We start from the raw sequence: 14,402 nt of genomic DNA, 5'->3' as shown, positions 1-14,402 counted from the left end.
CCGACGTCTTGGACAGATGTGGCCTTCCAGCCGTGAATGGAGGTGATCAGAGATGCAGATGTGCAGCAGGGACTGCAAGTCAGCCATCAGGGACACAGAGTGATGCTTTAGCAGTTATTCTGCTCTCAGGGTGGATTTAAAAAGGTCTGCTGCAACGCACAGCTGCATTTATTTATAGAAACACTATTAAATGAATGCAGATTATAGAAAGCATGGCTGTTGAGCTGTATAGTAAAAGTAGAAGGTTTTCCACGTGATTTGCTACAGAAAACAAGTAAAGGAGTCTATGTGCAGAATACAGCGGGCCATCACTAATATGATTTAGAAGGTTGAGTTTAATTAGATAAATGTTGATTAAAATTAGTAAATGGATAGAAAGAATTACGGTAATATTAATACGTTTTAAATTCAATTTTCTCACTTTTAGTCAAACAACCTGAGCAGGATTCGACTTTTAAATAAAAAACATTCAACTCTAAACCCTAAATCAAACCCTTTTTCCACCACAAATAAGTGAAATTAACCCGGGGATTTTATGAATCGAGGATCTTCTACACAAGTATGGTTTGTTTTTTAACTTTATTTCACTAATTTGCTGTATTCTTCATTGATTTTGTGTGAATTAAACAAATTCCAGTCGATGACCAAAATATTAAATGCATTAAATCTGCCGTGTACTGTATGTATAAGTGCAAATATGTCTAAGTGTACCTATAATCATATCACTTGCAGGTGTAAGTAGATAAATATATCAATGTACAGTTTAGATATTTATGTGCATATTGATATATTTGTGCATTGCTGTATCTTTTATTATTCTTTTTCCAATTAATTTATAACAAAATATCTTTATTAGGTGAAATATATCTATGAATATGTTTTTTCTTTTTTGATTTGATGGTTTGAAATAGAGTCATTCCAATTTGTATTTTTTGTTTTCTGCAACAAAAACTGTTTTTTGCTCCAAAGTCCTATTTGATTCTTTATGATGGCCCCGCCGCTCAGTCACCTGACCTCCGTTCTCCAGAGTCACAGAGTCATAATCTCATGTCTGATTCGTCTATCCTGGCCTTTAGTGAATGAAACCGAGGAGAGGAGAGGGCAGTCGGCCTTCTGTCTAGGAAGGCTGCTGCAGGAGAGTAAACGCTTTGAGAGGATTTTGATCCTCCTATTAGCTGGAAAGGAAAACAAAAAAAAAGCTGTCGTGTCTTTTTACAGAAGATAATTGGTTCACAAAAGACAAGAGAGCGTCGCTTTTGTGCAAAGCGACCTGGTAAGCTGCGACGAAGACAATGAGGGACACCTTTTTTTTTTTTTTAGGGGAAATTTGTACTGAATTTTCCACAAAAGCTTTAAAAATGACAAGAAAATGGAAAGAAGGATGAGAAAAGGAAGCAGAGCAGAAGAAGGAATCAAACTCGCAAGACCATAATATTTCAATAAACCAAACCTCCAAAAAGATTTATACAATTTCCCTCAGATTTTACCACTATTAAGAAAAACAAAAGACTTTGACCGAAGCTGAAACAAAAAAAAATGTTTTCTCTGCAGCCTCTGAAGGTTTTGCTTGTTAAGAGAGTCTCAAATTGAAGTTCCAGGCTGTCAGAGGGACTGTAGGTGGATGAAGCTCTGGGGGTGGAGGCAGGGAAGACTGCACAGCCATCAGCAGAAACACCCGACCAGCCAGACAGAAAGTTTGGTAGTTAACTATATTCAGTTCTAACGCACTGTGTCTATGACAGTGAGTCACCTTAAATATCCTTTTCCTAAATATCAGTAAAAGTAAGTGAAAAAATTTTGTCAAAAGTTGCACAGAGGATGTAACAAATTGTGATTTAAAAACGCTGCACAGAACACGCATGCGGCACTTCTTAACGCATCTTACCACCAATTAGCCACCACACTAACGACTAGGGGTTAGGGGTGTAAGAAAAAAATCGATTCGGCAAAATATCGCAATAGTTCACTTGGCGATACTTGTATCGATTTAAAATGCTGACAGAACGATATTTATTTAATTAATCAGTGTCTGACTCTTGTTGTTCACTTCACCCTCCGACCGCTAGTTGGCAGCAGAGCACACAGAGCCTCTTTGGGCAGCACCACACCACACAAGACAACAGCCAGAGGTAGCTTGTTTCATTGTTATGAGACATGCACCACTTAGTTTTTACTTGGGATGGATAACAAACAGAAACTCTGAGCCATGTTGCTGCCAGTAAGATATAAAAGCATGGATTGCTGTGCTTTTTAGCGGTTCAAATAAATACGAGTGAAGCATGGCAGCGGCTAATAGGCCAATGGGCTTAGCATTGGCTAAAATGCTATCGGCAAAGCGGGCCAAAGTTCTGCAGAACCTCCCAGCAATAGATTCCAGTTTAGCAACCCGATGAATCAGAGGGATGTGTACAACGCTGTAAAAAAAAAGGCCGACATCGTGGCGAGGAGCGTTACCAGTTACTTCCATGTGTGAGAAGCGTGGCTGCAAAGGTACAGCAGAGCAGATATGTAAACAAAGCACCTTTGTCACATTAAAGCACCTTTGTCACATTAAAGCAACTTTCCTTCATTATGTCATGCTGCCTCATCATCACACTTTATTGTTTCTGGAAAGAATCAGTGCCCCCACCCACCCCCCCCCCACCCCCCTCTGATTAGGTAGTGATGTACGGATGGCGTTCCTGTTTCTTAATGATATTTTATTGTTGCTTATTTGTGTAAATCAATATGAAACAAAAAACACATAGAATGGTCTGAGTTAAAACAACAAACAGATGGATGAAAATAATCCATAAATAAGTTAAATTAGTTTAAGCATTCACCTAATCAAAGTCCCCTAATCCCTATAGTCAAGTTAAGAAATCATAGTCGGTGGAGATATTAATTCACTTGTCAACTGTTTGAAAATTGATCACTAAGGTGAAATTAATAATTGCTGATGTTTCCGGACAGATGTAAATGACACCAAGTCTTTCATATATCTGAATGGAGCTGTGAAAGAAAGAGCCTGGAACAGATTCACCAGATTTGCACCGCTTCAATATTTCACACCAAGCCTCTTCCAACAGTAGGTGGCGGACATGCGCTGTTAAACAATAGAAAATGAATAAGAAGAAGCCCCACCCTGCTTGTCCAGTGTGAACACCATTTGTTAAATACTAGAAATGAGGGATTTATGGGCGCCAGTATCGGTATATTGGCGCCAGTATCGGTATATTGGCGCCAGTATCGGTATATTGGCGCCAGTATCTGTTTATTGGCTCATCCTTACTGAATACGTGTTCAACAACACGCTGGTGTGTCCTTGAACGGGCGTCACGTGACCGGTGTGAACGCAACATCAGGTACTAAAACAGCGAGACAGTTACCATGGTAACATGGTAAAGAGAAAACTAGGAAGACAAGTTAGTTAGCTGAAAAAAATCCCAAAAATTTGGTTCATTAAGTTTACGCATAAAAATTCACAATCATTTGAAATACCCCCCTACGCTGCATATGCGTTTCCACAGGAAATAATGTGTACACATGTTGCTAGTGTGTGCAGGTATTTTCCATCACTAATATTTAAAAGTATTAACTTTTTGGGGGTTTTTTATGTACCATGGGCATTTAATTTAAAGGATGTTTAGATGTTTTAGTCCTGTACCATTTCTGGCTCCATTTCCACCTTTTCAGCAGATTTGACTGGTGCTCCTTTAATTAGTTCTCCTCGTTGTGCCTCCTGACAAATGAGTGTACATTGCTCCAACATTGCTTCAATCAGCACTTCCTTTAGCCTTCTTTTATGAATCATTAATTCCTAATAGAAATGGTTAATGTCCACATTCCGGGCTGAACGTCTTGTATTTTCTGTGGCCCTGCCTGCAGAGATGTGCTGGTTTCCTTGACAACAGCACCAGAGAAAATGACAAAACAACAGCATATACTTATGTTTAACCAATTGGTTGCAAACTGGTAGAAGGCTAAAATAAAAGACTGTTAAAGAGTATCAAGAGTTTGGAGAAAGAAAAGAACAGAACAGCTTAGAATTGGAGAATATAGTAAACTGCTTTGCAATGGCAATAAACGCAGAGGAAGAGTCCCTATGGGGGTAATGAGCAGCCCTTTTCCTTAATCGTCTATGGAATTTGTTGGCCCCCCAATCACAAACACTCTAATAATGCAGTCAAAGGAAGAAGATAAACTAGAAACAGACTACAACTACATAGAAGACAGTTTTCAACCATGAAATCTAACTATCAAAGAGAACAGACCATGACCTTCACAGAAGCTGTAGTGAAAAACTTCTTGAAGATTTTGATGGTAGTTCCCAAAGAAAATTTGTATCAGGAAGCAATGAATGAAGTTTATTTTCATGGTCGGAGAGGATTCTCCGACAATTCTCTTGATGGTTTGCCACCCTGCATAGATGTACCTTTAAGGCCGTCTCACACAGCCACTACGTACATTTTGCGCATATTGCACAGATGAAAATTGGTCACACATGAATATACGTGGAAAAAGTGAGAAAAGTTGTGGTCTTTGTTGGTAATTTTCCCAGATGTATTACGAATGAACCATGTTAAAACCACAGAAGTGCGAATAAACACGTAAAGAAAACGTAAAATCAACATAGAACATGGACTGTGTGTGATTATTGCGCCGTTTACATGCAATTCATTAGTGATGTGTGTGTCACTGACATAATTTGAATGTGATATGTGTGCCGTATATGCGATATAAAAGTTATACATTGGTGGTATATGCGTGAAAAGTCTGTGAGAACGGTCGTGGAAAGCCACAAATCTGTATATGTATCTCGCAAAAATGTGAAAGATTTATGTAGTATTTGCTAAAACTAGATAATATACGCATAAACTGTGTAATTCTCAATCGACCAAAAATTTTGAACATCTGAAAACTGAATTCGCGTAAAGACCAGTCGACCGAAACGCTCGACGGACATCTGCGCACATCGACGAATGAGAAACGCAAGAAACACTTATGAATTACGTATATCACGCATGCATCACTTGCAAGACTGAAATTTGACACGTGGAAAACTTGCAAAATGTACGTAGCGGCTGTATGACACGGCCTTTAGAAACAAAACTCAGTTTGTCCCAAAGCTGCTTCTTTTATCAGAGAAAGTTCACACCAACCTGGAAGGATCAACTAAAGAACATTAACGTCATAGCTAAACTAGTACAGGAGGCTACATTTAAGACAGAAGAAAAAATGGCTGTGTCCGAATTACCGCCCTAACCCCTATATAGTGCACTATATAGTGCGGTCGCCATTTTGTAGTGCTGTCCGAATCTACAGTTCAAAAATCACGTGCACTAGAAATTTCCCAGAATTCTCTACGAAAAACCAGTGTGGATCGATGCTCACTCGATAGGCGAATATTGCCCAGAATGCACTGCGTTCATACCAGAATGCATTGCGCGTGACCCACAATACACTGCGTTTGAATTATGCGAAGATGGCGGACGGTTGCGCTAGAAAGAGGACTTAAAAATGTAAGTATATTTAAAAGTATCTTGTATATGTTGTAAAATATATTTGTAAATACGTAAGATGGTGTGTTTAATATGTTTTATTCCTCAATCGACTATCTACATTGTTTTGAAGCTCATCAATTTCGGTAATGCTAAAGCTAACGCTAGCGCGAATTAGCATTGAAGGCTAAAAACAAACGCTGTTGATAGTACATCAAAAAGCAGTGAGTTCTAACCGTAGTCATAAGTTATTAACACATTTTTAAAATGTGTTTATATATGTAGGGACAGACGAGGATGAGGAAAATCTGATCCATCTGTGGATGGAGAAAGCCTGTTTGTTTTCAGGCAAGCTCGTGCCGGATGGAAGTAAGACACTTGATCAGATTTGTATTTATTTATCATTAAACTGTAATCGTTGTCATGTTGGGGTAAAGGTTGTTGTTGAAAGAGGAGAGGAGGAGAGAGCAAGAAGGGACAAAGAGTGACAGGAGAGTCTGTTAAGCTTACCTGATTTTAAAATATTGTTCACAAAATGTAACGTCGTCGTTGTTTTTGCAATTTGTTTAATAAATGCAGTAACAAAAATGAATTATTTACATGTATTATTTAAATCTGAGGATTTTCATATAAATATCAAATGTACATATTTACATTTTCGTTTTATGTTAACATTTATTTTTATACATCTTAACAATAATCCTGGTTTTCTAGAGTCATGTGTGTCACAGTTAGAGCTGAAAGGAAAGCAGAGATTTGTCCTCGCAGACGGACGCCACTTTACCCGTCCTACTGGTTCCTACTGTGGCTCAACATCTGTGGCTCCCAGCAGTCCCCTTCTCTGATGCACAGATTGTGCAGAACTGAACTGCAGGCAATGATTTTCATTGCAGAGGTTGGTTTTACTTCCAGTGCCCCAGAAATATTGCTCTCCTCCTCATTTGCCAAATGCTCTCTCTCCACCACAGAGCGTGCCTTGGCGTGGTGCTGGTTGTAACGGGCCTGAATCGCATTCCTCACGGGTTCCCTGTAGGGTGTCAGCAGCGTGATGGGATGAGCAATGCAGGGATACCCACCATCACCCAAAAGGATCCTTCAGGTGGGTAATGTTTGATTTACATAAATTGGGCTTTGACGTAGAACCTGTGAACTGTGGACTGATCCTTGATTCCCAACAAAAATATCTCTAAATTTGGCATTAGTCATGTACAGCCTGCAGTTGAATGGAATAAAAAAGCTGCATTTTCTTTTAGGGCCTTTATTCTTCGGTGGCAGCCATCAATGCTCCCTACGACCTTTTGGAAGGTGGAAGACCAAGGAAGCTGCTAAAAACCAGAGGTGACTAATGGCAGTTCATTCCCACTGGATGCTGGGTGACCCTGCTCATCAGCTGGAGGATGCGGTCTGCCGTCCTGTGGACAATGTCACTCACAGTGGACCGTGTCATGTCAAAGGCCCTGGCTACCACACCGTAAGATGTGCCACATGCCAGCCAGAAAAGAAACACAAGCTGCTCCACCAGATGCTCAATGGTCCTGCGGGTCAACCGATCTGCGGGTCTGCCGGTCTGGTCTTGTGTCGGACTGAGCGTCAGCGTGAAGGGCCACGACAGACACCTATATGTTGGCAAAGTAGTAGAGACGTGGAAGACCCTGTAAAATAGAAAAATAATTATTTCATTTAGAAAATTAAATCTGATTTTTTTGAATGTTTCATTTTATTCTGATGTCTTACATTTTAGTTTATGACGTATTTATAAATGCTGGAAAATCTCGTGGTTTTTTTTTGGCTGGGTTTTTGGATTTTTATATAAATATTTAAAAATTAAAGTATTTTTGTTTAAAACAAGTGATATGGTTTGACTGAATAAAAAATACTAAACTTTGATCTCACAAGTGTTTCATGTAGTTAGACTATACAACTCATAATCCAGTGTTGAAAAAGAATTTTAAACTCTAAAGGCCTGTTCACACCGGGACGAATTTCGCCGGCGATTTTCGCCGACCTTTAACGCCTCGTGACTAAACAAAGGGCACCAATGAGAGTGTGCACACCGACGCGAAAAAACGCCATGCGCCAAACAGTCTGCTGGTTACCCAGCAGACTGTGTAACCTTGAGCACAATTAGTGACAAATGCCTAAATTGATCTAATAAAAAACTTTAAGTTTAACTCACAAGTTGTTCATGTCTGGTCAGGGGCATCCAGGGGAAATCTTCTGAGACGTCTGCTTCTCCTTGCCGTCCTGTGATGCTGCATATCTGCTCGTTTTTGGTTTGATCCCATGAAAAACGGTGGAATTATTGCCAGGAACACGGACAGATTCATATATAAAGCTATTTTCAGTAAGGTAGAAGAGAAAACAACAGAAAAAAATGCCTCCTCGCAAGAGCCCGTAAATCGTTCAGCGGCACAAAAATAAATATTGCCATGGAGTAATAACATGGGGGTTTATTTATCAACAAATACATAAAATCACCACCAATGTGTTTGTAATTTTATTATTTATAAATCAGCCACATTTTCCATGATCAGAACACAGCAGATTCATAAATAGTCTTCATAAAATGTTCATATTTATTGTATTTTTAATTTGACAAATGGGTGTCATTCTCCGCATTAAATAGAAGTAGTTCCCCTCCAGACCAGGTGGTGGCGGTAATGCGCCACTTTGTTTCCGTGCCAAGCGCCATTTGAAAACACCCGAAAGAGAAAACTAGTGAGCACGGGTGTCCGAATTGCTTTGAAAATTCAGAGAACTATATAGAGAACTATATAGTGCCGCACTATATAGGGTTTTAGTAGTTAGGGGTTAGGGCAGTAATTCGGACACAGCCAATGTCTTTATTCCTACATTAACTAAAGCCTTAGTCACGCAAAAGGGTCAAACCCCGGACGGTAGCTGCGGGTTCTTGGGTTGTAGAGAGGTGTAGCAGTATTTCAAAGGGTCTTGCAATTCCTTTGAGACTTGTACAGCCACCTCAAGCAATGCCGTGAAAATGGAACGTCCCTTGTCGTTCAATAAGTGCATCATGAAGTTGTTGTAAGGCTAATGGAAGTTACACGCACTTATGCTGTACGAGTGATGCCGTCATACGGTGCCATTACGCCAGACTCTAGTCGTTAGTAATGTGCGAGTATTGGCTCCTTCTTGGCCGTACACAAATGTTGGGCAGGTGACACGCAGGTGCCTGTAGGATGCTAATGGGATGTCCACACAAACTACACTTCAATTACTTCCTCATTTCTAACAGCCAGGAGCGCACACTTATCACGTGAACAGCACTAAAAGGCTATTTTCGCATTTTGCAGGACTTGTGAGGGGCTTGAAAAAAAAATGAAACGTCTGTACAACATGCCTGCATCTCACCTACTGCATTCTTAACCATTGTGCTATCCAAGGCACTTTAACGCTGGGAGTGGGGTCATCTGTACCCCACAAGACAGAGCGCTGCACCTTTTTTCTTCAATGATTTGTGATCTTCACTGGTGTCCATGGATTACATGAAACCCTATCCACCTTTATCATGGTAGGGATAACACATCAATGTAAGGGTGGGGTCATTTCAACCCTGCAAGATAGCACAATGGTTAATTACCCTTACATGTTGTATGAGTGTTCCTATGACCTGTCGCCTGCAGCATTTCCGTAAAAAAATAGTACACAGAGATTTTTTCTCTATTGGGTAACCGAGCAGTCTACAATCTTGATTTTTCGTCTGAGTCTACCTGCTTACCACGTACGGGTTTGACCATTTTTCCTCGCAGAAGAACATAAGAAGGCTAGCTGTTAGTCATGATTGTCTGTAGACACATACTTTTAGTTCTTTGAGGATCTCACTCCAACAGTTGACTTTAAATCAAAGTCAAACTGGAATCATGTTTAAATCAATCCAAAGTGTAAAAAAAAGTATCCGCCTAAGAGCGGAACAAGAGTCGTTGTCCTTTTAAGGGCAAACACATTTAGCCAAACGGAGCCATTATCTGTGATGTATCTGAGCCCCCGATGCCGGCTGCCTCCTCAGCAGAGGAGCTGCGATAACAATCTTCCTGGCAGAAACTGCTTGGTGATGAGTCCTCAGCAGCTGCAGCGGTAATGACAGATGTAGCCCTGGAAAGGCGCCGCAGTCGCAAAACAAGAACAAATACAGCCACCCTTCACATATGGGCAGAGCGAAGGCAAAATAAGACCTCCTCTTTTTTTATTCAATTTTCACACTCTCCGTTATTGCTTTTTTCTACATGGTTGAGCTGAGTTATTGCTCTTTACCTCAGCTGCAGCTGTGAAGCAGTCTGAAGTGTTGAGGAGCTGCAGGAGGATTAACCGAGCCGGTAATAAGGCGGCATAATGAGAACGTGGTGTTTAATTGTTTGAAAGACTCGCGTTTGAGTCGAGAGCAGAAGATTCGTCAGCATGAAACTGAGAGTTGAGTTCACTCACCGTCACCTCCTGCCCTCCTCCAGCTCTGTCCACACACAGGTGTTCATCTGAGCCTTTCAGCTTCCTCACCTGGAATCAAACACGCAGGCATCAACGCAGCACGGCAGCGGAAGTCTCACAATGAGGGATGGAAACCACAACAGACCACTAGAAGGCTAGCTGATATTCATGATCATCTGTAGACACATAATTATCTGTTTTTTGGGGGATCCAAATGTAAGATTTACAGCAAATTTTGTCTCAAGCTTCAAATTTATGTTTGTTATGATTTGTGATGATCAGTCCAGAAGGATATTCAGAAATGTGTCTGCCTCGCTGCTTAGAAACAACTAAAGAAAAGGATCAAAAAGTGTGTTTTTGGATGTGAAAGACTAGGATATTTAGACAAGGCAGCAGTGGGTGGAGTCTGTTACTTACTGGATAGAAAGGCAGCAGAGAAAGCTGTTTATGAAACTTTTAAGCTAACAACTGTGACCAACTGTGATTCTGCTAGTATTAAACAGTTTGAACAAAACAAACATGTCACTACACAAGGGGAGCTTATATTAGTATGTATAACTAAGATGATTTTGCATTTTTGGAGGTTCTGCAGTGGCCTGACTGGTTTTTACTATATCGCTGACAGAGTTTACGAAGTTGGAATAGTTTACTTAAAGCAGTTAACGTTTATTACCTTGCAGCTTTTTCTTCCTTATGAGTTTTCTATGACTTAAGTTGCGTTTGAAACCCTTAAAGACCAATTCTGATGAAAACTGTTTTTGTTTTTTAACGTGTTCTTGCTGCATTTTTCTGATGACGGAGGACATTTATAAAGACAGTTAAGATCAAAATTGCATTTCTGAGTATTTTTTTTCTTCAAATCATTATGAATCAGGAGCAGACAAAACAATGCAGCTTGAAAAAGACTTAATTTCTGGGCGGACCACAAGCTCTCTGCTCCGCTCCATTCTGATGCATCCATTTGTATACAAATAGATCCATGAACGTCTTTGTTTTTCTCGTCTGAGCTGGTCAGCTCCAATATTGCTTGCCATTTTAGCCATAACTCTTCACACAACTCTGAGGTAAATTTCTAATAAAATTATGTCCTAGAAAATGAGTTTTTTTTTCTTTTGGGCTGAAAACGGCATAATCGTAATCAAAAGACCCCTAGGAACACTTTGAAAATAGTTCCAAAGATGACCGGAGTGGGAGTTTGAACAGTTTATCAACAAAACACATAGAAAAAAAACCCAGCCATAATGACATGATATGTGATCCTGTCCAATCAGAATCGGCCTAAATGCAGCATGGGCGTCTCCCAAAATTGCTAATATTAAACAAAGGACGACTTGAGAAGCGTACAGAGGATTAAATGTACTGAATTTAAACATTTATAACCAAAGTAAGGTTTAATACTATAGAAATAAATTTATGATTACGATTAAAACCTGCAAACAGCATTTAATGGGCAATTTATGCCTCTTTCCTTATCTGTAATGTAACTTAATGCCACCATAAGGCCAAAAATCACTTTAGTACCAGATTCCACAACTGGGTTTACTTCAATCTACTGATTCAATTGAAAAAAAAAAATATCACCGAACTGCCACTAAAGAAATTATTTTTATTTTACTAAAAATCTGTGTAAAATACAGCCAAATCCACATCTAAAAGTTAAATATGTGGTAGAACTTTTCTAAATTTGTTGCAAAAAGTTTGTAACATGAACAAACGGTGGGTAATTTCTTGCATCCACGCACCTACGACTTCACCAGCAGCAGCGGCGCTCCAGAAGAAACTCTATAACAGCTCTCGCCTTTTACTGGATAAGGCAAATGGGAGCAGAACCCGGCAAATGCAGACGGCGCTCACATCCGCAAATATATGTCCTTAAAAGCCAATACTACACCCATCGCTGTACAAGAACACGCACTAATCCATGAGGCTAATATCTGAAACTGACTGCTGAAAAAAAATAAGCTCCCACAGACACGAAAAGCTTAGCAATTATTGGGAAAATTGCATCTTGGAGTAAAGCAGCAACTACTGTCATATTTTCCTGAAATGTTGGGTTTAGTAGCAGAAATATCATAAAAGTTCCTTATATTTTAAAGCAAACGTTTCATGATTTCTCGATGTAATATTCCTGATAGTTGTTGTGTCTCCTGTTGTGTTCTTTTTACCGTGGCACTGCTGTCAGAGTAGCGTCTGGCACATGCTTGAAGGTGATTGATCCAGAACTGTTGTTCTTTGGCATCACCAGCTGCAATCACACACAGACAGAGAACGAATGAACATTAATGAACATCGATCCGGAGAGATCGAACACTGGAGATAATATTCATGTGGGTTCACACTGAGGGAAGTTTATTGGTGAGATATTAACATTTGACATTCTTGGTACAGACATAGTCCAAAAAAACATTTCCCATAAAAAAGCTTTTGTTTTGTTTTTGTTCAAAAACATCAGCTTGATATATTTGTCTGTAACCTCCTGACCTTTTACTTTCATGACACCATCAAGATGGTAGGGACAGAAAAGACAGAGACAAGTCCACTGGTTCATGTGCAGGACAGAAAAATGGAAAAATACGTTTATTTTGTAAAACATCTCATCAATAAGTTCATAGATACTTCTCAGTTCACTTCCAGTAACATTAATTCTAGGATAACACTGATCCAAAATATATAAAAAACAAACTTGTATAAAAGCCCAACTTTGATACCATGAAGTTTAATAATATTTATGCTTAAATTCAACATTATTTTTGTGGTTAAATAGAATAGTTGTGGATTCAAAATCAAGTGTTTTAAAAGAAATTGTAACTTTCTGCAGCAAATATGAGAATACATTTGGATCAAATGATGGATGCCAACCTAAAGCCTCCATTCATCCATTTATTAAACTTGCCGACTCCCTCTCAGTGTCATGGGGTTGCTGGAGCCTATCCCAGCAACGGTTCAAACTCCAAACTTTATTTGTTTAGCGCCGGTCATTCCCATGAAACACAAAGGGCTTTGTGTTTCATGGGGCGACAGTGGCTCAGGTGGTTGAGCGGGTCGTCCAATGATCGAAGGGTTGGCGGTTCGATCCCCGCTCCCACCAGCCGAAAATGTTGTTGTGTCCTTGGGCAAGACACTTCACCCTCCTTGCCTCCAGTGTGGCTCCACTGGTGTGTGAATGCGCATGAATGATCCCGGTGATGGTCAGAGGGGCCGTAGGCGCGAAATGGCAGCCACGCCTCTGTCAGTCCGCCCCAGGGCAGCTGTGGCTACAACCATAGCTTACCATCACCAAGTATGAAAGAGGAGTGAATGAATAATGGACACAATGTAAGCGCTTTGGGTGTCTTGAAAAGCGCAGATAAATCCAATCCATTATTATTATTATTATTATTATTACATAAAAGCAAATATGAGTATTTAAAAACAGATAAATAAAAAAACTGTTGGGTGAAGGAGGGGTACACCGTGGACAGGTCGCCAGTCTGCTGCGGGGCCACACTCTTCCTCACATTAACACCTATAGAAAATGTAGATCATCTTCTTCTTCTTCCTCTTTTGGCTTTTCCCATCAGGGGTCGCCACAGCGAACAAGTCGCATGGTAAACTTGGCAATGTTTAACGCCGGATGCCCTTCCTGACGCAACCTTCTCAAAGCAACCGGGCTTGGGACCGGCACAGAGGTAGAGAAGGGAACAGGGAGCAGCCCGGATTCGAACCCTGGTTTCACGGACGGAAGGCGCCGCAAACCAGCACGAGCTAAACCGGCTCCCAGAATGTAGATCATCAATCAACCTAAACCGCATGTCTTTGGACTGTGGGAGTTAACCTGAAAAAAACTCACGCATGGATAAGGAGAGCACGCAAACTCCACACAGAAAAGATTTTGAACCAGGGCCTTCTCACTGTGAGGTGGGGGTAATTGCCACTACACCACCATGCAGCTCGCATTGTTCTTCACATATTTTTGCAACTGAAGGCTTACAGTTTGGCTAAAAATTCCAAGACTCCAGCTCTCGTTTCGGCTCATTGTGAGCAGCTCCGCAAGCAGCTGCTTTTGGTTTTGCTGTTGGCATTGAGGCGGCAAACACTGCTGTCAATGAGGCTCAACAACAGGCAAACCAACAGAGAAAATACTGATTTTCAGGATAAGAATGCAGCCAGCTTTCATCAGAAAAAAGATAAAACCATTTTTTTCCCCATATTTGTTCCATATTTTAAGGGACTCGCATCATTTATCATTTATTCTAATATAACAAAAATATAACGACAGTTTAAACTGATGATTTCTGCACAAAGAGGAGACTTCTTATAATTTTTAGGTCTTTGGGATTTCGTTGAACCATTTTCTACAAGTGGAGAAAATATAGACGAGTGGAGGAACTTTCCACAAGTCGTCATCAGACCAAAGTGACTTCAGGAACAACTGATCCAGGGGGTGATGAAAGAGCAACATGGAAAGGGCCCCACATGACTGAGTTCAGATCTGAGTTCATG

At 40.3% G+C, this 14,402-nt stretch overlaps 1 protein-coding gene across 2 annotated transcripts in view; it reads right to left on the bottom strand.

Moving 5' to 3' along the window:
• The window catches only part of osbpl10 (oxysterol binding protein like 10), a 74,901-nt gene that overhangs the window by 38,958 nt on the left and 21,541 nt on the right, over positions 1 to 14,402 (bottom strand). For both annotated transcript variants that reach the window (XM_023959615.1, XM_023959616.1), the window contains exons 3-4: positions 12,086 to 12,165; positions 9,921 to 9,989 (exon numbers count right to left, since the gene is read on the bottom strand). In XM_023959615.1, the coding sequence (XP_023815383.1) occupies positions 9,921 to 9,989; positions 12,086 to 12,165 (149 nt within the window). The remainder of the gene's footprint in view (positions 1 to 9,920; positions 9,990 to 12,085; positions 12,166 to 14,402) is intronic.

This window comes from Oryzias latipes, chromosome 11 (genome assembly GCF_002234675.1).
Source record: "Oryzias latipes chromosome 11, ASM223467v1".
NCBI classification, from domain to species: domain Eukaryota; kingdom Metazoa; phylum Chordata; class Actinopteri; order Beloniformes; family Adrianichthyidae; genus Oryzias; species Oryzias latipes.
Note: the sequence above shows the minus strand (reverse complement) of the source record. Positions and strands in the feature narration are given on the sequence as shown.